Source organism: Pelophylax lessonae, assembly GCF_965119305.1.
Source record: "Pelophylax lessonae genome assembly, chromosome: 7".
In the NCBI taxonomy this organism is placed as follows: domain Eukaryota; kingdom Metazoa; phylum Chordata; class Amphibia; order Anura; family Ranidae; genus Pelophylax; species Pelophylax lessonae.
In genome coordinates, this window is record NC_138774.1 from 221,462,556 (window position 1) to 221,487,848 (window position 25,293).

General features: G+C 43.9%; 1 protein-coding gene across 1 annotated transcript in view; it reads right to left on the reverse strand.

Moving 5' to 3' along the window:
- CFAP77 (cilia and flagella associated protein 77) overlaps positions 1-22,716 on the reverse strand; it is a 322,878-nt gene extending 300,162 nt beyond the window's left edge. The window contains exon 1 of the mRNA XM_082262788.1: positions 22,631-22,716. Coding sequence (XP_082118914.1) covers positions 22,631-22,693 — 63 coding nt within the window. The 5' untranslated portion in view covers positions 22,694-22,716. The remainder of the gene's footprint in view (positions 1-22,630) is intronic.
- Between the last annotated feature and the right edge of the window lie 2,577 nt (positions 22,717-25,293).

A 25,293-nucleotide genomic window follows, 5' to 3' on the forward strand; every position in this document is an offset into this window, starting at 1 on the left:
AACAACAACAAAAAAAAAATAACATAACTGTTTCCTGTAGTTAGTAGAAGCGATAACTTTTGCGCAAACCAATCAAAATACTCTTAGTGCCCGTTCACATACGAGCGACGCTACTTCGCACCGCGACCTCGGAGGTCGCGGTGCGAGTAGCGCGCCGCGACCTCGGAGCGGCCGCCACGGACTTCATAACGTTGAAGTCTATGGTGGTCGCCTCCTGGTCGCCCCAAAGAAGCTCCGGACCCTTTTTCTAAGTCGGAGCGACTTGTGTCGCTCCTATTAGAACGGGTCCGCAGCTTCCCTATGGGAGGCGACCTACGGCGACCTGTGAGGCGACCAGGTCGCCTCACAGGTCGCCCTAGTGTGAACCGGCACTTATTGCGATTTTTTTTTACCAAAAATATGTAGCAGAAAACAAATTGGCCTAAAATGTTAAAAAATTTTAATTTTTTAATTTTTTTTTGGGGGGGGGGGGGGGGGGGAATGTTATATGGCAGAATGTGAAAAATATTGTATTTTTTCATAATTGTCGCTCTTTTTTTGTTTATAGCGCAAAAAATAAAAATCGCACAGGTGATCAAATACCACCAAAAGAAAGCTCTATTTGTGGGAAAAAAAGGACATCAAGTTTATTTACAGTGCCTTGCGAAAGTATTCGGCCCCCTTGAACTTTGTGACCTTTTGCCACATTTCAGGCTTCAAACATAAAGATATAAAACTTTTGTGAAGAATCAACAACAAGTGGGACACAATCATGAAATGGAATGAAATTTATTGGATATTTCAAACTTTGTTAACAAAAAGGGGGGGGAAGACAGACTCATAGAGATAATATATATGGTAAAAGCACCACGTCCCAGTATGAATATGAAGAGGAGAAAAAGGTAGGGCTCATGAAGCAGGGGACTTTCAAATAGGGGTGCTGGTACGTAAATAGTAAATAGAAAGATAATTTATCAAAAGAATTATTTATTTTATTTGAAAAAGAAGACAATTATAAAATGTATACTGTATATTCACAGATACAGAGATAATGTAAACACATTAATAATAAAAACAATTAGCCATTGTAGGCCATGTTCTAATTTGTTAACAAATAAAAAACTGAAAAATTGGGCATGCAAAATTATTCAGCCCCTTTACTTTCAGTGCAGCAAACTCTCTCCAGAAGTTCAGTGAGGATCTCTGAATGATCCAATGTTGACCTAAATGACTAATGATGATAAATAGAATCCACCTGTGTGTAATCAAGTCTCCGTATAAATGCACCTGCACTGTGATAGTCTCAGAGGTCCGTTTAAAGGGCAGAGAGCATCATGAAGAACAAGGAACACACCAGGCAGGTCCGAGATACTCTTGTGGAGAAGTTTAAAGCCGGATTTGGATACAAAAAGATTTCCCAAGCTTTAAACATCCCAAGGAGCACTGTGCAAGCGATAATATTGAAATGGAAGGAGTATCAGACCACTGCAAATCTACGAAGACCTGGCCGTCCCTCTAAACCAGGGGCAGGGAACCTTTTTTCTGCCAAGGGCCATTTGGGTATTTATAAAATCATTCGGGGGCCGTACAAAATTATCAACTTAAAAATGTGCCTGTTATATTTGGTCAAACATTTAATTAACTCCCCCCTAATGTGATGGCTGCAACTGCTTCTCTTTGGTGAAGTGTGTGATGTTAGCTGGTATTGATGATGTTGCTACTGGCAACTGGTTTTCCAGGTTTGCGTCGGTCAGTCTGGAGCGCAGTCGACTTTGTGGTGGTAAGTTTTGAAAAGAACTGCTGGCAGGAAATGCTGGTGGGCATAGCTGGCTGGTACTGCTGGTGGGTACAGCTGGCTGGTACTGCTGTGGGTACTGCTGGCTCAGGCTGGTACTGCTGACTTGTACTGTGCTGTGGGTACTGCTGGCTCAGGCTGGTACTACTGTGGGGATTGCTGATTCAGGCTGGTACTGTGCTGTAGGTACTGCTGGCTGGTACTGCCAGCTCAGGCTGGTACTGCTGGCTGGTACTGTGCTGTGGGTACTGCTGGCTGGTACTGCTGGCTCAGGCCGGTACTACTGGCTGGTACTGCTGGCTCAGGCTGGTACTGCTGTGGGTACTGCTGGCTTGTATTGCTGTGGGTACTGCTGGCTGGTACTGTGCTGCTGGTACTGCTGTGAGTACTACTGGCTCTTGCTGGTACTGCTTTGGGTACTGCTGGTTCTGCTGTGGGTACTGCTGACTCTGGCTAGTACTGCTGGTTCTGGCTGGTACTGCTGGCTCTGGCTTATACTGCTGTGAGTACTGCTGGCTCTGGCTGGTACTGCTGTGAGTACTGCTGGCTCTGGCTGGTACTGCTGTGAGTACTGCTGGCTCTGGCTGGTACTGCTGGTTCTGGCTGGTACTGCTGGCTCTGGCTGGTACTGCTGGCTCTGGCTGGTACTGCTGTGTATGCTGCTAGCGGGAAAGGCTGGCTAGCAGCGGTGCTGCACTGGAGGAAGAGGCTATGTTTCCTGTATTGGTCACAGGCAGAGTGCATTTGATATCACTCCGCCTGTGACTCACTCAGACTGTCACAACAGAGCCGGAACTATACAGGAAGCATTGGCTCCATTCTGACAGATCAGCTGAGAGACACAGACTCAGCTGCATGGGGGGCCGGACCAAATGACTTTGAGGGCCACATACGGCCCCCGGGACATAGGTTCCCCACCCCTGCTCTAAACTTTCAGCTCATACAAGGAGAAGACTGATCAGAGATGCAGCCAAGAGGCCCATGATCACTCTGGATGAACTGCAGAGATCTGGAGCTGAGGTGGGAGACTCTGTCCATAGGACAACAATCAGTTGTATACTGCACAAATCTGGCCTTTATGGAAGAGTGGCAAGAAGAAAGCCATTTCTTAAAGAGGAAGTAAACCCTCCTCTGACACTTGTACCCATAGGTAAGCCTATGATGAGGCTTACCTATAGGTAATGTAAATATCTCCTAAACATGTACCGTTTAGGAGATATTTACCTTACATGCAGCCAGTGACGTCACTGGCGCATGCGCTCTGAAGGAACGGCCGCTGGTGCCGTTTCTTCAGAGACCCGTGCCGTGACTGTCGGCTCCCGCGCGCGTGCGCGGAAGTGACGTCACCGCGGCTCTGGCCAATCAGATGGCCGGATGCCGCGATCCCGGAAGACGGGCGACTGGACATGTCGCCCGTCATAGAGTTGAGCGGACGGCACGGCGGGGGCTCGTTCTAAGGTAAGTATTTCATAAGTATGCGATGCATACTAGCTCATTATGCCTTTCTCTTTTAGCTTGTAAAAAAAAAAAAAAAAAAATGGAGTTTACAACCTCTGTAAATATATCCATAAAAAGTGTTGTTTAAAGTTTGCCACAAGCCACCTGGGAGACACACCAAACATGTGGAAGAAGGTGCTCTGGTCAGATGAAACCAAAATCAAACTTTTTGGCAACAATGTAAAACGTTATGTTTGGCGTAAAAGCAACACAGCTCATCACCCTGAACACACCATCAACACTGTCAAACATGGTGGTGGCAGCATCATGGTTTGGGCCTGCTTTTCTTCAGCAGGGACAGGGAAGATGGTTAAAATTGATGGGAAGATGGATGGAGCCAAATACAGGACCATTCTGGAAGAAAACCTGATGGAGTCTGCAAATGACCTGAGACTGGGACGGAGATTTGTCTTCCAACAAGACAATGATCCAAAACATAAAGCAAAATCTACAATGGAATGGTTCACAAATAAACATATCCAGGTGTTAGAATGGCCAAGTCAAAGTCCAGACCTGAATCCAATCGAGAATCTGTGGAAAGAACTGAAAACTGCTGTTCACAAACGCTCTCCATCCAACCTCACTGAGCTCGAGCTGTTTTACAAGGAGGAATGGGCAAAAATTTCAGTCTCTCAATGTCAAAAAAAATTACAGTTTTATATCTTTATGTTTGAAGCCTGAAATGTGGCAAAAGGTTGCAAAGTTCAAGGGGGCCGAATACTTTCGCAAGGCACTGTAGGTACAGCTTCGAGCGACCGCGCAATTGTCCATTAAAGTAATGCAGTGCCGAATCGCAAAATATGGCCTGGTCATTAAGGGGGGCAAATGCTTCCGGTCCAGAAGTGGTTAAGCAGCTGAGAACAGAATGTATGTATTCACTTATAAAAAAGGGGAAAAAAGTGTTTTTTTTTATATCTATACACTGAAAACCGCAGAGGTGATCAAATACCATCAAAAGAAAGCTCTATTTGTGGGAAAAAAAGGACATGAATTTTATTTGGGTACATGGTCACATGACTGCGCAATTGTCAGTTAAAGTAACGCAGTGCCTATCGCAAAAAATGGCCTGGTCATTAAAGGCTGTAAATCTTTTAAGGCTGAAGAGGTTAAGAAATGCCCTCGCCCTGTACAGTTGTTGGTAGATCTAGAGCAGTGTTTCTCAACCTTTTTTCAGTCAAGGCGCCCTTTTAAAATTATGGACAGTCTCGAGGCACCCCATTCTAAAATGTAAAAACTATTCTAATAGTCTTACATAATGCAGCAACATCCACAAGTCCAAGTAGGACACTCAACGTTAGAGGTGATTTATTCTTGCAAATACACTTTTGCAAACTGGTACTGACTAGTATTCCAATGTTTCTCTTCTCTCTCAGTTTTTCTCCATCACTCAGTTAATGTGATCTCAACGCTGATGGAGAGGGGCAGGGAAGGGTCAAACAAGGATGCTGTAAACTGGTACTGACTAGTATTCCAAGGTTTCTCTTCTCCCTCACTCAGCTAATGTCATCTCAACGCTGATGGAGAGGGGCAGGGGAAGGTCAAACAAGGATGCTATAAACTGGTACTGACTAGTATTCCGATGTTTCTTTTCTCCCTTATATTTTTCTCCATCACTCAGCTAATGTGATCTCAACGCTGATGGAGAAGGGCAGGGGAGGGTCAAACAAATATGCTATACAGGCGACTGACATCCTCCTTATCAACTGATGACTCCATTGGTCGTTAGGATGCTGGCAGCTAGAAGGTTGGAATGGTGCACAATGAAAACCTGTGGCTTAGTCTAACTAAAAGGCAACCTTCATCCACACGCTGGCTTGTGTACAATTTTTGGGCAATTTTTAGGCATTTTGCCAAGGCACACCTGAAGACACCTCAAGGCACCCTGGTTGAAAAAGGATGATCTAGAACAGTGATGGTTAACCTTGGCACCCCAGATGTTTTAGAACTACATTTCCCACGATGCTCATGCACTCTTCAGTGTAGTGGAGCATCATGGGAAATGTAGTTCCAAAACATCTGGGGTGCCAAGGTTTGCCATCTCTGATCTAGCAAAACATCTGGGTTGCCAAGGTTTGCCATCACTGATCTAGAGCAGCCTTTTTCAACCAGGGTGCCAAGGCACCCTGGGGTGCCTTGAGGATTTCTTCAGGGGTGCCTTAAAAAAATGCCTAAAAAGTTCCCCAAAATTGTATACAAGCTGGTGGGTGGATAAAGCTTGCCTTTTTGTTACACAAAGCCACAGGTTTTCATTGTACACCATTACAAGCTTCTAGCTGCCATCCTCCTAATGACCAATGACATCATCAGTTGATAAGGAGGATGTCATTGGAATTCTAGTCAGTTCCAGTTTTCAAAAGTGTATTTGCTTTGGAAGAATAAATCACCTCTAACGTTCAATGTCCTACGTGTGGATGTTTCTGCATTATGTAAAACTGTCAGAATAATTTTTACATTTTAGAATGGGGTGCCTCAAGACTGTCCATGATTTTGGAGGATGCCTCAAGACTGTCCATGATTTTGGAGGATGCCTCAAGACTGTCCATAATTTTAGAGGGTGCCTCAAGACTGTCCATGATTTTGGAGGATGCCTCAAGACTGTCCATAATTTTGGAGGGTGCCTCAAGACTGTCCATAATTTTGGAGGGTGCCTCAAGACTGTCCATAATTTTGGAGGGTGCCTCAAGACTGTCCATAATTTTGGAGGGTGCCTCAAGACTGTCCATAATTTTAGAGGGTGCCTCAAGACTGTCCATAATTTTAGAGGGTGCCTCAAGACTGTCCATAATTTTAGAGGGTGCCTCAAGACTGTCCATAATTTTGGAGGGTGTCTCAAGACTGTCCATAAATTTGGAGGGTGTCTCAAGACTGTCCATAATTTTAGAGGGTGCCTCAAGACTGTCCATAATTTTGGAGGGTGCCTCAAGACTGTCCATAAATTTGGAGGGTGCCTCAAGACTGTCCATAATTTTAGAGGGTGCCTCAAGACGGTCCATAATTTTGGAGGGTGCCTCAAGACTGTCCATAATTTTGGAGGGTGCCTCAAGACTGTCCATAATTTTGGAGGGTGCCTCAAGACTGTCCATAATTTTAGAGGGTGCCTCAAGACTGTCCATAATTTTAGAGGGTGCCTCAAGACTGTCCATAATTTTGGAGGGTGTCTCAAGACTGTCCATAAATTTGGAGGGTGTCTCAAGACTGTCCATAATTTTAGAGGGTGCCTCAAGACTGTCCATAATTTTGGAGGGTGCCTCAAGACTGTCCATAAATTTGGAGGGTGCCTCAAGACTGTCCATAATTTTAGAGGGTGCCTCAAGACGGTCCATAATTTTGGAGGGTGCCTCAAGACTGTCCATAATTTTAGAGGGTGCCTCAAGACTGTCCATAATTTTAGAGGGTGCCTCAAGACTGTCCATAATTTTGGAGGGTGCCTCAAGACTGTCCATAATTTTAGAGGGTGCCTCAAGACTGTCCATAATTTTAGAGGGTGCCTCAAGACTGTCCATAATTTTGGAGGGTGCCTCAAGACTGTCCATAATTTTGGAGGGTGTCTCAAGACTGTCCATAAATTTGGAGGGTGCCTCAAGACTGTCCATAATTTTGGAGGGTGCCTCAAGACTGTCCATAATTTTGGAGGGTGCCTCAAGACTGTCCATAATTTTAGAGGGTGCCTCAAGACTGTCCATAATTTTGGAGGGTGCCTCAAGACTGTCCATAATTTTAGAGGGTGCCTCAAGACTGTCCATAATTTTAGAGGGTGCCTCAAGACTGTCCATAATTTTAGAGGGTGCCTCAAGACTGTCCATAATTTTAGAGGGTGCCTCAAGACTGTCCATAATTTTGGAGGGTGCCTCAAGACTGTCCATAATTTTAGAGGGTGCCTCAAGACTGTCCATAATTTTAGAGGGTGCCTCAAGACTGTCCATAATTTTGGAGGGTGCCTCAAGACTGTCCATAATTTTGGAGGGTGTCTCAAGACTGTCCATAAATTTGGAGGGTGCCTCAAGACTGTCCATAATTTTGGAGGGTGCCTCAAGACTGTCCATAAATTTGGAGGGTGTCTCAAGACTGTCCATAATTTTAGAGGGTGCCTCAAGACTGTCCATAATTTTGGAGGGTGCCTCAAGACTGTCCATAATTTTGGAGGGTGCCTCAAGACTGTCCATAAATTTGCAGGGTGCCTCAAGACTGTCCATAATTTTGGAGGGTGCCTCAAGACTGTCCATAAATTTGGAGGGTGCCTCAAGATTGTCCATAATTTTAAAGGGTGCCTTGACTGAAAAAAGGTTGAGAAACACTGCTCTATGCAGCCGAGCTAAAGTGAGTTCAAAAGCACATGCTAAGAAGATTTGCTTTCCTCCACTTTCCCAGGATCTCACATGAAGGCTAAGACCTGGTTCACACTATTACGGGTAATTGTGGGTGCGGGTATCGCAGCGATTCCCGCACCCGCAACCACCCACAGTCAAAATGCGCTGCTGTTGAAAAACGTCATTCCTAATGATGCATCTCAAAATGCAGTACGTTTGCGGAAATCCCAGGGAAATTAGCAGCGTTTCCAAAATAGTGCATGTACCTTTTTTTTCTGCAGGCGATGCAGGCACGGCAGCCCATTCAAATGAATGCAAATACGGGCTGCAAACCCGCAATGGTGTGAACCAGGTCTTTGAGTGACAGTAACAGCACCTAGGTAAAATGGACATTTTTTTTGTTAACTCTAACAATTTAGTATGCGGACTGTGGTCCACTTTAAGTCCACCTAAGGTCTGAAGTGTCTACAAATATTGAGTATCAGCGTTGGGTGAGACGACCCTTAGAATGGATGGAAAAACTTGCATTTGCTACACAGAATCTGACATAAGGTGATCGAGTACACGCAGAACAAATTCAACTGGATGAAAGCATTTTTGGAGGCGTTTCCATGGCTACTGATCATTTTTTACGTTTTTTTTATTCCCACCAACAGTTTGGTTGTTATGGACAATATAGAAATATTTAGACAGTTTACCGCACAAGAGACCTAATAGGAAAGGATGACGTAGATCTGACAGGTAACAGTGACGATGCAGTTACATCTAATCTGCAGGGGTTAATTCTAACAAATAAAGCCTTTAATACATTTTGTCTAGACCTGAATGGTTCATATAAAATAGTGAGAAGATGAGTACATAGTACATGACAATGAGACAGGAAAACTGGTGTTATGTTGCCATCAAGTGGCCAAATTGTATAATGGCGGCTTTAAAGTGTAACCAAAGTCCCAAGTGAAGAATTGCTAGGAGGTAAAGTTTTATGGCAGAAGAGATTTGCATATTTAGTAGTTACATAGTTGGTAAGGTTGAATAAAAACATCAGTCTATTCAGGTGTGTGTTTGTTTGCTAAAAAACACATGGAAAACTTAATTAATTCATCTACACTCAACACTGACATCACGCACTGTGGAAGGGAGTTCAACATCCTTACTGCTCCAACACAGCCTTTTTTCAACCAGGGTGCCCAGGCACGCTGGGGTGCCTTGAGGTTTCTTCAGGGGTGCCCTGGCAAAATGCCTAAAAATTGATCAAACATTGTATACAAACCAGCAGGTGGATCAAGAATGTCTTTTAGTTACACAAAGCCATGATCATTATGCACCATGGAATCCTAACAACCAATGACATCATCAGTCAAAAAGGAGGCTATCCGATGCCTCCACAGCATCCTTGTTAGACATTAGCTCACTGATGGAGAGAAATTGAGGGAGAAGAGAAACATTGGAATACTAGTCAGTACCAGTGTGCAAAAGTGTATTTGCTTTGGAATAATAAATCCCCTGCTGGGTGTCCTATGTGTGGATGTTGCTGCATTATGTAAATCTATTAGAATAGTTTTTTTTTACATTTTAGAATGGGGTGCCTTGAGATTGTCCATCATTTTAAAGGGTGCCTCCACTAGAAAAAGGTTGAGAAACACTGTCCTAGAGAATAAAATGGCGTTGCAATATTTTACGTCACACAGTATTTGCACAGCGGTCTTTCAAATGCAATTTGTTTGAAAAAAATACATTTTAATGAATTAAAAAAAAAAACAAAAAAAAAGAAAACACAATATTTACCCCAATTTATTGTATAATGTAAAAAAGATGATGTTACACCGCGTACATAGATACCCAACATGTCATGCTTTAAAATTGCATGCATTCGTGGAATGGGGACAAAGTATGGTACTTAAAAATCTCCATAGGTGACACTTTAATATGTTTTACAGATTACCTGTTTAGAGTTACAGAGGAGGTCTTGCACTGGAATTATTGCTCCAACTCCAACGTTCAAGGCGATACCTCACATGTGTGGTTTGAACACCGTTTACATATGCTTGCATGACTTACGTATGCGTTTGCTTCTGCACGTGAGCACGGAGGGACGGCTCAAAGTCAGAGCCATAAGCCAAGGCTGAGGTTGTCATTCACACTCATCTCAGGGACGGTATGGATGTGGGGGCCACTAGGGGGACCACCTTCTTTAGCCATTACAGGGGCCGAGACGAGCTCCCGCCGGAACCAGCACTCCCAGTGGTGGACATTTAGGACTAGAACCCCTTCCAGAGAGCATGGGCGGCACACGATGCAGGTTTTTGGATAATGAAGGGATGTGGTGCTTTCGATTTTTAAATTTTTTTTTTATTTTACTTTTACTATATTTCACATTGTCCCCTTTTTTTTTATTTCTTTTTATCACTTTTATTCCTGTTACAAGGAATGTAAACAACCCTTGTAATAGAAAAAGGCATGACAGGTCCTCTTTATTGTGTGGTCTGGGGTCAAAAAGACCGAAATCTCTCATGTACCTTTTAAAAGCAAAAGAAAAAAAAAACTCAGAAGAAAATGTAAAAAAAAAGTAAATTTCCCTTAAAAAAAAAAAAAAAAAAAAAAAATGTATTTACTATGGCCCAGGAACCGGAAATTACCTCAGACGTCGCTCTGGTCCTCCAAGGGCATAGAGATGAGTGGCAGCCGTCTTGGGCTCACTTTTCTCAAAGCCCAGCTAACGGCCACATTGGATCACTCCCGGGCTTCACCAATCGGTTCAGTAAAACCGGGAATAACTGGCAAGCAGTGGGCGGGGGGTCAAACCCTCCCGCCACTTCTAAAAGTGATCCTGTGGTGAATCTGCCCGCGGGACCACTTTTATCGTAAAGAGAATAAGCCATAGTAAAACAAAATGGCAGCTAGCTCAGGAACGAGACTGCTTGGGTGCCCCCAAGCTTCTTGCTCTGGGGCACTTGGGAGGAGGGAGAGGCCAAGAGCGCCAGTGAGGGACCCGAGAAGAGGAGGATGGGGGCTGCTCTGAGAAAAACCACTTCACAGAGCAGGTAAGTATAACATGTTTTTTTTTTTTTCTTTAACCACTTTAGCCCCGGAGGATTTTCCTGCTTAACGTCAAGGCCACTTTTTGCAACTTGGCACTGCGCGACTTTAACTGACAATTGCGCGGTCATGCAAACGAAATTTACGTCCTTTTTTTCCCACAAACAGAGCTTTCTTTTGGTGGTATTTGATCACCTCTGCGCTTTTCATTTTTTGCGATATTAAGAAAAAAAGAGCGAACATTTTGCGGAAAATTGACATTTTCTACTTTGACAGTTAAAAAATAACCAATATATTTAATTTTTGTCATATATTTAGGCCAAAATGTATTTAGCTACATGTCTTTGACAAAAAAATTCTCGATGAATAAAAGGAAAGGTTTGGGACTTTGAGTGAGGTGGAGACCAGAACGCTGGGAGACATGGGTAATAAAAACATTTTATTACTGTACACATCAATAGACAAAGTACAACATGTAAAATAGCAATTCATGTACAAACAGCATATTGCAAACATATCGGTCAGTCTGATGCATTCGCAGGTACACAAAATATGCATAAAGAGTGTAGGGACTATGGCACTTCGTATTGGCCACATAGTCCAAAGTTGCTACATTATATGTATTTATACACATACACACATATAGGTGTGAAAGGAGCGAAGTTCTATGGCTGTTAATAATTTCATTAGTGCAGCCATAGGGTTCTGCTACTTTCACACCTATATATGTGTATGTGTATATAAACATACATGTGTGTGTGTATATATACCCCTACACAGAAGTTCAGATGTCATGCCTGCCTCCAAAGACGCCCAAAAAATGCCCAAAAAAAGCCTGCTAGAAAAACGTCCCAGGTGTGTTGTTGCAGCCGTTTTTTTGGCCATTTTTTGTGCGTCTTTGGAGGCAGGCATAACATCTGAACTTCTGTGTAGGGGTATATATACACACACACATGTATGTATATATATACACATACACATATATAGGTGGGAAAGTAGCAGAACCCTATGGCTGCGCTAATGAAATAATTAACAGCCATAGGACTTCGCTCCTTTCACACCTATATGTGTGTATGTGTGTAAATACATATAAGTGTGTGTGTATATATACCCCTATACACAAGTTCAGATGTTATGCCTGCCTCCAAAGACGCCCAAAAAATGCCCAAAAAAAACACCTGCAACAACAATGACTGCTGCAGCAAGTTTTTGATTCAACATTCATTACCATGGTGCACCCTGCAGACCGCCTACAGTATGGCAATAATGTAGCAACTTTGGACTGTGTGGCCAATACGAAGTGCCATAGTCCCTACACTCTTTATGCATATTTTGTGTACCTGCAAATGCATCAGACTGACCGATATGTTTGTAATATGCTGTTTATACATGAATTGCTATTTTACATGTTGTACTTTGTCTATTGATGTGTACAGTAATAAAATGTTTTTATTACCCATGTCTCCCAGCATTCTTGTCTCCACCTCACTCAAAGTCCCAAACCTTTCCTTTATTCATGTAACCAGGGATGGGGGCACTATTTTCAGTGCTCCATTTAAAGTCCCAACTTCTGCCTTTTTCTAGTTTGAAAAAATTCTTGATGAGCGTATTTGTAACCACTTTAAGACCGGAAGATTTTACCCCATTCCTGACCAGGCTATATTTTGCGATATATATCTGCGTTATTTTAAAGGACAATTGCGTGGGCGTGCGACGCTGTACCCAAATTAAATTTATGTCCTTTTTTTCCCCCACAAATAGAGTTTTCTTTTGGTGGTATTTGATCACCTGTGCGATTTTTAATTTTTGAAAAAAAGAGCAACAATTTTGAAAAAAAAAAAAACAATATTTTTTCACATTCTGATATATAACATTCCCCCCCCCAAAAAAATTATAAACCAAAATTTTTATTTAACATTTTAGGCCAATTTCTTTTCTGCTACATATTTTTGGTAAAAGAAAATCACAATAAGCGTATTTTGATTGGTTTGCACAAAAGTTATTGCGTTTACTAACTACGGGAAAGATTTGTCATTTTTATTGTTTATTTTTTTTTTACTAGTAATGGCGGCAATCTGCGATTTTTTTTTGCGGAACTGCGACATTGCAGCGGACAGATCGGACCCCTAACTGACATTTTTGACACTTTTGGGGGTACCAGTGACATTACTACAGTAATCAGTGCTATACATATGCACTGTTACTGTAATAATGACACTGGCAGGGAAGGGGTTAACTTTATGGGTGATCAAGGGGTTAAATGTATGCCTCATGCTTACTGACGTGTGTGGGGGGAGGGGATTGTGTGACACAGACACAGATCGCAGGTTCAGCTATGCTGAATCCTGTAATCTGTCCCTGCCTGTCACTTAGGAGATCCGCCCGCTTTGTTTACACAAGCGGGCAAATTTCCTCACTCGATCCCCGACGATCGGGGAAGAGCGTGGTGACCACCACCTCTTCTCCCCTGGCCCGACTCCCGCTGTGTCTGAATATAGCGGGATCGAGCATCCGGCGCAACGTGAGCGTCGCCGAGGGGGGGCGGGATCCAGCGACGTAGGTCTACGTCGCTGGATCCAGGAGAGCTACTTTGCCGCAGTACCCTCAATGTGAACAGTCGGCAAGTGGTTAATATTACTTTAAGGGGTTGATTTACTAATGGCAAATCTACTGTGCACTAAGCAAAGTGCAGTTGCTCCAGAGCTTAGTAAATGAGCAGAAGCTCTGCTGACTTTCATCATCCAATCATGTGCAAGCAAAAATTCTGTTTCGTTTTTTTTCCCTTGCATATGATTGGGTGTTCTTTGTAACGTGAAGCTTTATCTCTTTACTAAACTCTGGAGCAACTGCACTTTTAAAAGTACACAGTCTATTTACTTCTAGTAAATAAACCCCATGGCAGCACAATACATGAGGGTAAAACACAAACCGTTGCCATGCTCCCAATTACATTTACCGTGATAAATGATTGCACACAAAAAAATAAAATTGTGTAAATCCATCACTGCTGTTCTTTACAACATTTCACATAAACCCTCATATTATCACATGTGCGTACTGGTGTGCATTGTGTAGGGGCCGCTGTGTAATGTAATGGTATAACACACTGAACTGTTTACCTTTTAACGCTATTGAAGTGTCACAAAATGACAATTAACTCCACACACACCGCATTTTTTGGGAATGTTTTATAGCAGGATGTGAAAAATATTGTTTTTTCTTTTTCAAAATTGTCGCTTTTTTTTGTTTATAGCGCAAAAAATAAAAATCGCACAGGTGAGCAAATACCACCAAAAGAAAGCTCTATTTGTGGGGAAAAAAAAAAGGACATAAATTTTGTTTGGGTACAGCGTCGCACGACCGCGCAATTGTCCGTTAAAGTAACGCAGTGCCCAATCACAAAATATGGCCTGGTCATTAAGGGGGCAAATCTTCCGGTCCAGAAGTGATTAACTTGAAAGGCCGAGTTTGACAGACGGTGCTGCTTGTCAGCTTGGCATGTTGCCTTAAATTTGCCCCAGCTGTGGCATGCGAACAGCTTCCTCCTGTTGTATTTTACATATTAGGGTATGTTCCTGGAGGTGGTAAAATTGTGACTCAGGTGCCTGTTTTTCACGTAGCCTAATGTGCAACCAAAATACTGTTTTTATATATTGTATTTATATTCCATCCCACTACTTTTGGAGCTGTGTTGGGGAAACTGGGACTGTTCTTCATATATGGTGGTCTTGCCCCCGGTTTTGTGTCTTTGTAGTTGCCCCCGGTCTTATGTCTTTGTAGTTGCCCCCGGTTGTGTGTTTTTGTAGTTGCCCCCGGTCGTGTGTTTTTGTAGTTGCCCCCGGTCGTGTATTTTTGTAGTTGCGCCTGGTCTTGTGTTTTTGAAGTTGCCCCTGGTCTTGTGTTTTTGTAGTTGCCCCCGGTCGTGTGTTTTTGTAGTTGCCCCCGGTCGTGTGTTTTTGTAGTTGCGCCTGGTCTTGTGTGTTTTTGAAGTTGCCCCCGGTCTTGTGTTTTTGTAGTTGCCCCCGGTCGTGTATTTTTGTAGTTGCGCCTGGTCTTGTGTTTTTGAAGTTGCCCCCGGTCGTGTGTTTTTGTAGTTGCCCCCGGTCTTGTGTTCTTGTAGTTGCCACCGGTCTTGTGTCTTTGTAGTTGCCCCCGGTCTTGTGTCTTTGTAGTTGCCCCCGGTCGTGTGTTTTTGTAGTTGCCCCCGGTCGTGTGTTTTTGTAGTTGCCCCCGGTCATGTGTTTTTGAAGTTGCCCCCGGTCTTGTGTCTTTGTAGTTGCCCCCGGTCTTGTGTCTTTGTAGTTGCCCCCGGTCTTGTGTCTTTGTAGTTGCCCCCGGTCGTGTGTTTTTGTAGTTGCCCCCGGTCTTGTGTCTTTGTAGTTGCCCCCGGTCATGTGTTTTTGAAGTTGCCCCCGGTCTTGTGTCTTTGTAGTTGCCCCCGGTCTTGTGTCTTTGTAGTTGCCCCCGGTCTTGTGTCTTTGTAGTTGCCCCCGGTCGTGTGTCTTTGTAGTTGCCCCCGGTCTTGTGTCTTTGTAGTTGCCCCCGGTCGTGTGTCTTTGTAGTTGCCCCCGGTCGTGTGTTTTTGTAGTTGCCCCCGGTCTTGTGTTTTTTGTAGTTGCCCCCGGTCGTGTGTTTTTGTAGTTGCCCCTGGTCTTGTGACTTTTTAGTTGCCACGGTCTTGTGTCTTTGTAGTTGCCCCCGGTCTTGTGTCTTTGTAGTTGCCCCCGGTCTTGTGTCTTTGTAGTTGCCCCCGGTCTTGTGTCTTTGTAGTTGCCCCTGGTCTTGTGTCTTTGTAGTTGCCCCCGTTCTTGTGTTTTTGTAGTGGCCCCCTGTCGTGTGTTTTTGTAGTTGCCCCCTGTCGTGTGTTTTTGTAGTTGCCCCCGGTCTTGTGTTTTTGTAGTAAGAGAAGATTGATATACAGAACAAGACTACTTGAGTACTGCCTTTTGATCTGAGTTGCATTTTCCGACTGTTTTCATTGAACAGTTTCTAGTTGCTGCCAATCCATTCATGCCTGTAGAAATGGCCAGGTGCCGCACATCCCTGGAATATACCTCTCTGCTGCCCCCTGCAGGTCTCTACATGTTATAAATGTAGCCACAATAAAGAATAAGGTATGCAGGTAAAGCAGATTATTATTAGGTGTGTAAATAAAAATGACCTCTGCTGACATGTAAGAAAAGTCAGGATGACTGCTGTGTCCTCTACAATCTATACTTTTATTCATGCCAAATAGTACCGCTCCCGCTATTCTCCAGCCTGCTGTGGAAATGAGAACTACGGCTCTCCTACATGGAAGAGCGAGTGTTTTCTCTCCATCCCTGATCCCTCTCATCCTTTCACAGAGTATACGGTGTTCCTAGAGCAGCAAGAGCTAGGAATGCCTTAGCAAAGTCCTAGCAACAAGGCAGGACGGGATGATGCCATCTATGAGAGTTTTCAGGCGGGCATTGGGAGGTACACTTTATTGGTAAAAGTATTGGGGCGCCTGCCTTTACACACATGTGAACCTTATTGGCATCCCAGTCTTAGGGTTCAGTATTGAGTTGGCCCACCCTCTGCAAGCCAGACCTTCTCGTCCAACATCAGTGCCTGACCTCACAAATGCACTTCTGGAAGACTAGCCAAACATTCCCATGGACACACTTCTAGTCCTTGTGGACAGCCTTCCCAGAAGAGTTGAAGCTGTTATAGCTGCAAAGGGTGGGCCAAACCAGTATTGAACCCTACGGACTAATACTGGGATTCCATTAACCACTTGCCGACCGCCCCACGCAACTTTACTGTGGCAGGGCGGCTAGGCTGCGCATAAATCTGCACATAGATCTGCGTAGTTCTATGTGGTTATGTGCATGTGGCGTGCGCCGCCGGAGCCATGCTCCTGCTGTGATTGGACACAGCAGGAGCCAGACTGCGGGTGGAGCGGGCACAATCGCCACTGGCCTTCCGCAATCTTCAGAGACAATGACAGGAGAGCCTCCTGCCTATGTAAACAAAGCAGGCGGCTCTCCTGTCACACAGCCACAGTGAAATTGCGTGTTTCAGCTAAGCTAAAACACTGATCTCTGTGTGCCTGTCACAGAGCCCTCCCCCCTACAGGTTGCAAGCACATTGCCCCCCCCCCCCCCCTTTTACACAGCATACACAGGAACAGAGCTGAGGTTGTCATCAGCTGGAGATCCCTCCCGTCACTATTTTTCTCTTGGTATCAGGAAAACTTGTATGAAGTGCCTCATGCCGATAGCAGAGGAACGAGGTAGCAGACAGAAATGACACTTAGTGCTCTGGATTGCGACAAGTACACACTATAGAGGGATATGTTTTATTCATATTTCATGTCTGAGGATTACAACCACTTTAAAGTGATACTAAACCCACAACAGTAAAATCAGTGTGTATATGCAGTAAAGCAGGGGTCTCCAAACTTTCTAAACAAAGGGGCAGTTTACTGTTTTTCAAGCTTTAGGGGGGCCACTTGGAGCAGAAAAGTTGCAGACATCAGTGGAAGAATTGTGCCCCATTGTTTGTGTCAGTGGGAGGAAATGTGCCCCATTGTTTGTGTCAGTGGGAGGAAATGTGCCCCATTGTTGGTGTCAGTGGGGGGAATTGTGCCCCATTGTTTGTGTCAGTGGAAGAATAGTGCCCCATTGTTGGTGTCAGTGGGGGGAATTGTGCCCCATTGTTGGTGTCAGTGGGGGGAATTGTGCCCCATTGTTGGTGTCAGTGGGGGGAATTGTGCCCCATTGTTGGTGTCAGTGGGGGGGAATTATGCCCCATTGTTGGTGTCAGTGGGAGGAATAGTGCCTCAATGTTGGTGTCAGGGGGTGGGGAACTGTGCCCCATTGTTGATGTCAGTGGGAGGAATTGCGCCCGATTGTTGGTGTCAGTGGGGGGGAATTGTGCCCCATTGTTGATGTCAGTGGGAGGAATTGTGCCCCATTTTTGGTGTCAGTGGGGGGGAATTGTGCCCCATTGTTGATGTCAGTGGGAGGAAATGTGCCCCATTTTTGGTGTCAGTGGGAGGGAATTGTGCCCCATTGTTGATGTCAGTGGGAGGAATTGCGCCCGATTGTTGGTGTCAGTGGGGGGAATTGTGCCCCATTGTTGGTGTCATTAGGAGGAATTGTGCCCCATTGTTGATGTCATTGTTCCCCATTGTTGATGTCTGTGGGGGGAATTATGCCTCATTGTTGGCATCAGTAGATGTACTAGTGCCCCAAAGGCCAGATAAAGGCAAGCAAAGGGCTGCATATGGCCTGGGCTGCAGTTTGGAGACCACTGCAGTAAAGCATGTTAAGGGGTAATCCTCTGTATTGTGTAAAAAGGCTGTTTTCTCCTGTCTTCTCTGATCCTCCCCTTCTACCACAGTCCCCAATCCATCTCCTCTTAGAACAGAGCCTTGGGGGGCACTCTGCACATGCTCAGTTTGGTGTATATTGCTAGAGAGTTTTTATTTTCTTGAAAGAGTGCATGTGATCAGCGCAGGGCCAATCAGCACTGTCCAGACAGAGGGTCAGGGGTCATGCAGCTTCATAGGACAGTCAGAGGAGAATGAAAACTCCTCCTACAAGCTTTAACCAGACACTGATACAAGCCACAAGACTGCTATATACTGCTGATGAGCAAAGGTATTTAGCAGTTTATATTTACTAAAACAATTTCATTTCCATGTCCTGTGTACTGTGGTAGACCAGATATAGTGACTGCAGGCTCCTGGGTTTAGTAACACTTTCACATTCTTTGTCTCTACTGATGAGCTTGGGTTTATCCGGGCTTGGATCTGAACCCACCTGTGCGAGCCCACCAGAAAGCTGTCACCTGTAATGGGCCAATCATATATCTAGCTGAGGCATTCCCCACCCTGCAGAGGTACGTTATAAACACCCCCTTGTGAAGCTGTCCTGGACGCAGATGATTGGCCCATTACAGGTGACAGCTTCCTGGCGGGCATGGCCACGTGACTTCAAAAGAGGATCTTAATATACCCAAACTCATCCCTGGGGGGGGGGGGGGGGGGGGGCTATAAATATCAAATGGTGGCAGGAGGGGAGCGAAGTTTCTCTTTAACCACTTAAGGACCGGCCCATGTACATTTTCTGCAGCAGGGCAGTCCTTAAGCGCAAAATCTTAAACCTGTACATGAGGGGGCATGTGCACGTGCTGTCGGAGCTGCACTCCCGCTGTGATTGGACACATCGGGAGCCGGCGCCCGCAATAGCCACCGGGACCCGCCGATCGTTCATATGAGAGATAGAACCGTGGTCTAACTATGTAAACAAGGTAGACCGCCATTCTGTCACAGAGGGAAAGAGAGATCTTGTGTTCCTGCTAATCAGAAACACAGATGTCTCTTTTCCTCCAGTCAGTCCATTCCCCTGCACAGTAAGAAAGCACACCCAGGGAACACAGTTAACCCTTTGATTGCCCCTGATGTTAAACCTTTCCCTGCCAGTGTCATTTATACAGTGACAGTGCATTTTTTTTAGCACTGATCACTGTATTGGTGTCACTGGTCCCCAAAAAGTGTCACTCAAGGCCCGTACACACGTACCGATCGTCGGCATACAAACGTCGGTGGACGAAGGATCTGCCGATTGTACGCGTGTTAGTATGGTGCCTCCGACAGATGTCTGCGCACAATCCGCGGACAAAAGTCTTTCGTGCAAACATGAAAATATTTGTATGCCGACACCAGAACGGACGATTGTTCGCCTGTCAGTACACAATTCGGCCGACAGACCGCAGATTTGCAAGACTGGGCATGCTCAGAAAATAGAAAACACAGGGAAAGTTAACCATTACATGACATCACTTCTGCAGTCGGCGGACAAAATTCTTGTGCTGTCCTTGTGCTGTCTTTGCACTTTTCAGCAGACACCGACATCCCGGGGAGAAAAGAGGAACATTTGTAAGCCGACCATCGGTACGTGTGTACGGGGCTTCAGTGTCAGATTTTGCCGCCGCAATGTCGCAGTCCTGCTAAAAATCACTGATCGCGGCCATTACTAGTAAAAACAATTATAAAATAAAACGTTTATAAATCTATCCCATAGTTTGTAGACGCGATAACTTTTGCGCAAACCAATCAATATACGCTTTTTGGGATTTGTTTTACCAAAAATATGTAGCAGAATACATATTGGCCTAAACTGATGAAGAAATTAGATTTTTTACATTTATTAATTAGATATGTTTTATAGCAGAAAAAATTAAAATTAACCAGTTCTGGACCGGAAGGATTTTCCCCCCTAATGACCAGGCGATTTTTTGCGATTCGGCCCTTTAACGGACAATTGCACGGTCCTGTGACGCTGTACCTAAATAAAATGTCCTTTTTTTCCCCCCACAAACAGAGCTTTATTTTGGTGGTATTTGATCACCTCTGCGATTTTTATTTTTTGCGCTATAAACAAAAAAAGCCACAATTCTGAAAAAAAAAAAACAATATTTTTCACATTCTGCTATATAACATTCCCAAAATAAAATGTAAATAACATTTTTAACATTTTAGGCCAATTTGTTTTTTGTTACATATTTTTGGTGAAAAAAAATAATTGCAATAAGCGTAGTTTGATTACTTTGCGCAAAAGTTATCGTGTCTACTAACTACAGGAAATATTTATGTCATTTTTATTGTTGTTTTTTTTTTTTTTTTTTTTTTACTAGTAATGGCGGCGATCTGCAATTTTTAGCGGGACTGCGACATTGCGGCGGACAGATTGGACCCCTAACTGACATTTTTGACACTTTTTGGGAGTACCAGTGACATTACTACAGTAATCAGTGCTAAAAATATGCACTGTTACTGTAATAATGCCATTGGCAGGGAAGGGGTTAACTTTATTGGTGATCAAGGAGTTAAATGTATGCCTCATGCTTACTGACGTGTGTGGGGGGAGGGTATTGTGTGACACAGACACAGATCGCAGGTTCAGCTATGCTGAATCCTGTAATCTGACCCTGCCTGTCACATAGGAGATCCGCCCGCTTTGTTTACACCGCCTCTCCTCCCCTGGCCCAACTCCCGCTGTGTTGCACTGTTACTGTAATAATGACACTGGCAGGGAAGGGGTTAATACTGTTGGTGATCAAGGGGTTATATGTAAGCCTAGGGGAGTGATTCTAACTGTGGGGGGGGGGGGGGGGGTTGGGCTTTTGAAATGATCACAGAGACATGTGATCCTATATAGCATGGTTTCTGTGATCATGGCAGGCAGAAGGACGGACGGCTGTGTTTACATCAGCCGTCCGTCCTTTCATCCCAGCAGTGAGAGATCGAGAGTGTCAGGCGGCGATCGGAGCCGCCTGACACACGCGCCAGCTTCCCCGCTGACGATCGGGGGCGGGAGCGCCCCGTTGGAGGCACGCGCTCACCTCCAAGCTAATGACGTACCGCTACGTGGTTTTGCCTGGGAGAGCCACTCTGCCGACGTATATGTACAGTATACAGTCGGCAAGTGGTTAAAAAGCATACATTCAGTTGCGCAACTTGAATGTATACTTTTTTTTTTATTTGAACTGCGTACATATCACACAGATTAGTTGCTGTTAATTTATTATTTTTAATATTTCACTTTTAGCGCGTTTTTTTTCTGTTGAATTTATTTATTTTTTCAAAATTGTTGGTCTTTTTTTGTTTCTAGTGCAAAAAATAAAAACCGCAGTGGTAACAGGGGGGGGGGGGGGGGGGTGAGAAAATTCTCCCCCCCCCCCCCCCCTCTCACCAGAGGTTAAGGATACAGTCACCCCCCTTTCTTTTCTTTTTTTTGGGGGGGTTGTTTTGGTGATAAACTGAATATGATGAGGGGAACAGTATTGTAGGAAGATAAAAGGAAAGGAGATATCCTAAGATATAGAAATGATAAATTGGTATAAACAATAGAAATATGAAGTATACGGATAGACTGACTACTGTGTCAGCGCAAGATATAGACATGTTAAAAAGACTTTATTTATTAGATGGATTTTGTATCCTACATGTACTGTTTATGTTGTCTACATTGGGTTTTTTTTTTGTTTTCGTGGGAAAAATGTAATAAAGTAATATTTGGAGAAATAAAAAGGCAAAACATTTTTGGATAGATATAAAAAAAAAATTAAAAATACCTTCCCCCCCCCTTTTTTTTAAATGATCACATTCCCTCTGTTCTCAGCTGCATAAGGCTACATTCACACCTGAGCGTAGCGTTTTCACGCGTTTTTTACCGCGATTTACAGGCGTTTTTTGTGCAGGCATTTTTAGATTGAATAGAAACCAATGGAAAACGCCTGTAATCTGCCCAAAAAGAAGCTCATGTACTTTTTTGAGCGTTGGGCGTTTTGCTCACAGTGTCAAAACGCTCATAAGTGAACAGGGGCCATTGAAATGAATAGGATTTGTCTTGTTGGGCGTTTTGAGAGCTGATCCTAGAGCAGAAAAACTCCCCAAAAAGCCTACATGTGAACGGAGCCTCAGAGCTGGGGGAGGAGAAACAGCAGCACACTGAGATTGCCAGTGAATGGCTGTGCAGTGGGGGGGGGGGGGGGTGTCAGGACAAGTGTGATCAATGGAGGAGAGCAGGCTATGTTCCAAGCATAGCTAGAGAACTGACCACGATGTACTTTCCTGCTTAGTGTGGTCAGTTTTTAATAGGAAAGCAGAGTGACTGGCAGGATCACCAGGAAAAAAAAAAAATGTGGTGATCAATTACCACCAAAAGAAATCTCTATTTGTGGGGAAAAAAGGTCATCACCTTCTCTTGGGTACAGCATCGCACACCCACGCAATTGTCAGGTAAATGAACGCAATGCCGTATCGCAAAAAATGGCCCGGTCATGAAGGGGGTAAAACCTACCGGGGCTGAAGTGGTTAACGCTCTGCGCCTTAATGTGCGTGCGTGATCAGACTGCATGGAGGTCAATGATTTATTTGCACGCTTAGAGAAAATGCGAGTATACAACCCATGTATTGTATATAGAATAGATGGTGATGTGTAATACACAGATAGAATAAAGTAGAATAGAAGATGATCCTTACCTTCTGCAGGAGCAGGTTGTTATTCATGGACTCTCTGACCACCCCAAACCTTTCATTCTCCATGCTGCCTCTGTCCCCCTGTCTGTATAATGTGTCCGGGTATTGATGAGGTTCTGCTGCCCAATATTCTGCCTCCAGGCAACAGACTTCTCCCATACACTTCATGGACTATTCCATCTGCTATCATTAAGGGGGGAGATCCTTCTAGCCTCAGTGTATTATTTACTCTCTCCATGACACATACACAAAGCTGCCAGTATTCATGGAGAAAATCTATCACATTCTGAATGATTTCAGGTGGTTAGACAGACTCTGGGATGCTAAATGGAAATCTCTCCCCCCGCAAGCACATGGATCGCTCCGTTGCCAGGGAGACAGGACGCTAACAGGAAGCGCCTGGAAATGTTTAAATGTTTTCACGTGTGTATTGTTTACATTGCTGGCACTGGGACAGCGTCCCCTGCAGTGTACACAGAAAGGGGGGAGCAACCATGTCTGGGCTCTTGATGATACATCAGACAGCCAGGTCCAACAGAGAAGAGTGGATCAGAGGCAGCTTCTGTATGGTGGAACTACATGCATCAGCATGCCCTGCCACCCTGTACTGCCCCCTCTAGTGGTGTGCCAGACTTTTAACCCCCCCCAATATTTCAGTAAAAATCAGGTCACATGAGAAGTAAAATGTAGGTGGTCGATTTTATAACCACTTCAAGACCAGGCCTTGTTTTGATGTTTATTGTTTACAAGTGAAAATCGCTAGAAAATAAAATGGCGGTTCTTTCAAACGCATTTTGTTGGGGGGGGGGGGGAATACACTTTAGGCCCCTTTCACACTTGTGCGACTTGGGACTGCAAAGTCGCACGACAAGTCGTACACCTTGAGTACCTTTCATATCCGTGTGACTTCAAGTCGCAGCAACTTCAAAGTAGTCCCTGCACTACTTGGGTCTGCCTTTGATGCGACTTGAGGTTCATAGACCTCAAGATTACACAGGCATTGCTTCAAGGCGCAGCAAAGTTGCACGACTTTCAGGTCGTACTAGTGTGAAAGGGGCCTTAACCTGTTCAACTCCGGTTTACCCCCCTTAATGACCAGGCCATTTTTTGCGATACGGCACTGCGTTAATTTAACTGACAGTTGCGTGGTTGTGCGCCGCTGTACCCAAATAAAATTGATGTCCTTTTTCCCACAAATAGAGCTTCCTTTTGGTAGTATTTGATCACCTCTGCGATTTTTATTTTTTGCTCTATAAACAAAAGACCGAAAATTTTGAAAAAAAAAAAAAATATTTTCAACTTTCTGTTATAAAACCTATCCAAAAAAAAATTCTATTCTATTCTATGTATTCTGCTACATATTTCTGGTAAAGAAAAAAAACTCACAATAGGCGTATATTGATTGGTTTACGCAAAAGTTATAGCGTCTACAAACAATGGGATATATTTATGGAATATTTATTTATTTTTTATTTTTTACTAGTCATGGTGGTGATCAGCGACTTATAGCAGACTGCGATATTGCAGCGGATAAATCAGACGTTTACTGACACTTTTGACATCTTTTTTTTGGAACCAGTGATGTCCTTTTTTTTCCCCACAAATAGAGCTTTCTTTTGGTGGTATTTGATCACCGCTGCGGTTTTTATTTTTTGCGCTATAAACAAAAAAAGGCAGACAATTTTAAAAACAAAAATAAAATTCAACAGGAAAAAAAACGCACTAAAAGTAAAATATTAAAAATAATAATAAATAAGCAGAAACTAATCTGTGTGATATCTTCACAGTTCAAATCCAAAAAAGTATACATTCAAGTTGCGCAACTTGAATGTGTATTTTTTAATTAAAAAAAAAATATATATATATATTTTTGTTCTTTCTGCTATAAAACATATCTAATAAATTTTTTTTTTTAAAAAATCTAATTTTTTCATAAACTAAGGGCTCTTTCACAATGGCCGCTCCGCTGTTCTTGTCCGCTGCGGGACTTTTTTTTTTTTTTTTTCACGGAGCGGATGACACTTGTGTCATCAGCTCCGTATGCCCGCATATCATCCCATCAGTTTGCGGATGATATACGGACATAATGTAAGTCAATGGCATTGCGGATGTCAGCGGATGACACCGCTGACATCCGATTTTCCTTCCTTTCCGTTTTTTGAACGGAGGAAAAATAGGGTTCTGTTTCCGTTCCAAAAAACGGAACAGAACAGAAAGGAAGGAAATCGGATGTCAGCGGATGGTATTCCGCTGACATCCGCAATGCCATAGACTTACATTATGTCCGCAAATCATCCGCAAAAAAATAGGATGATTTGCGGACATACGGAGCGCCCGTGTGAAAGAGCCCTAAAGCCCCGTACACACGTACCGATCGTCGGCATACAAATGTTCGTCTTTTCTCCCCGGGATGTCGGTGTCTGTTGAAAAGTGCAAAGACAGCACAAGGACAGCACAAGAATTTTGTCTGCAGACTTCAGCTGACTGCAGAAGTGATGTCATGTAATGGTTAACTTTCCCTGTGTTTTTAATTTTCTGAGCATGCCCAGTCTTGCAAATCTGCGGTCTGTCGGCCGAATTCTGTACTGACAGGCGAACAATCGTCCGTTCTGGTGTCCGCAGACAAAAATTTTCATGTTTGCACGAAAGACTTTTGTCCGCGGATT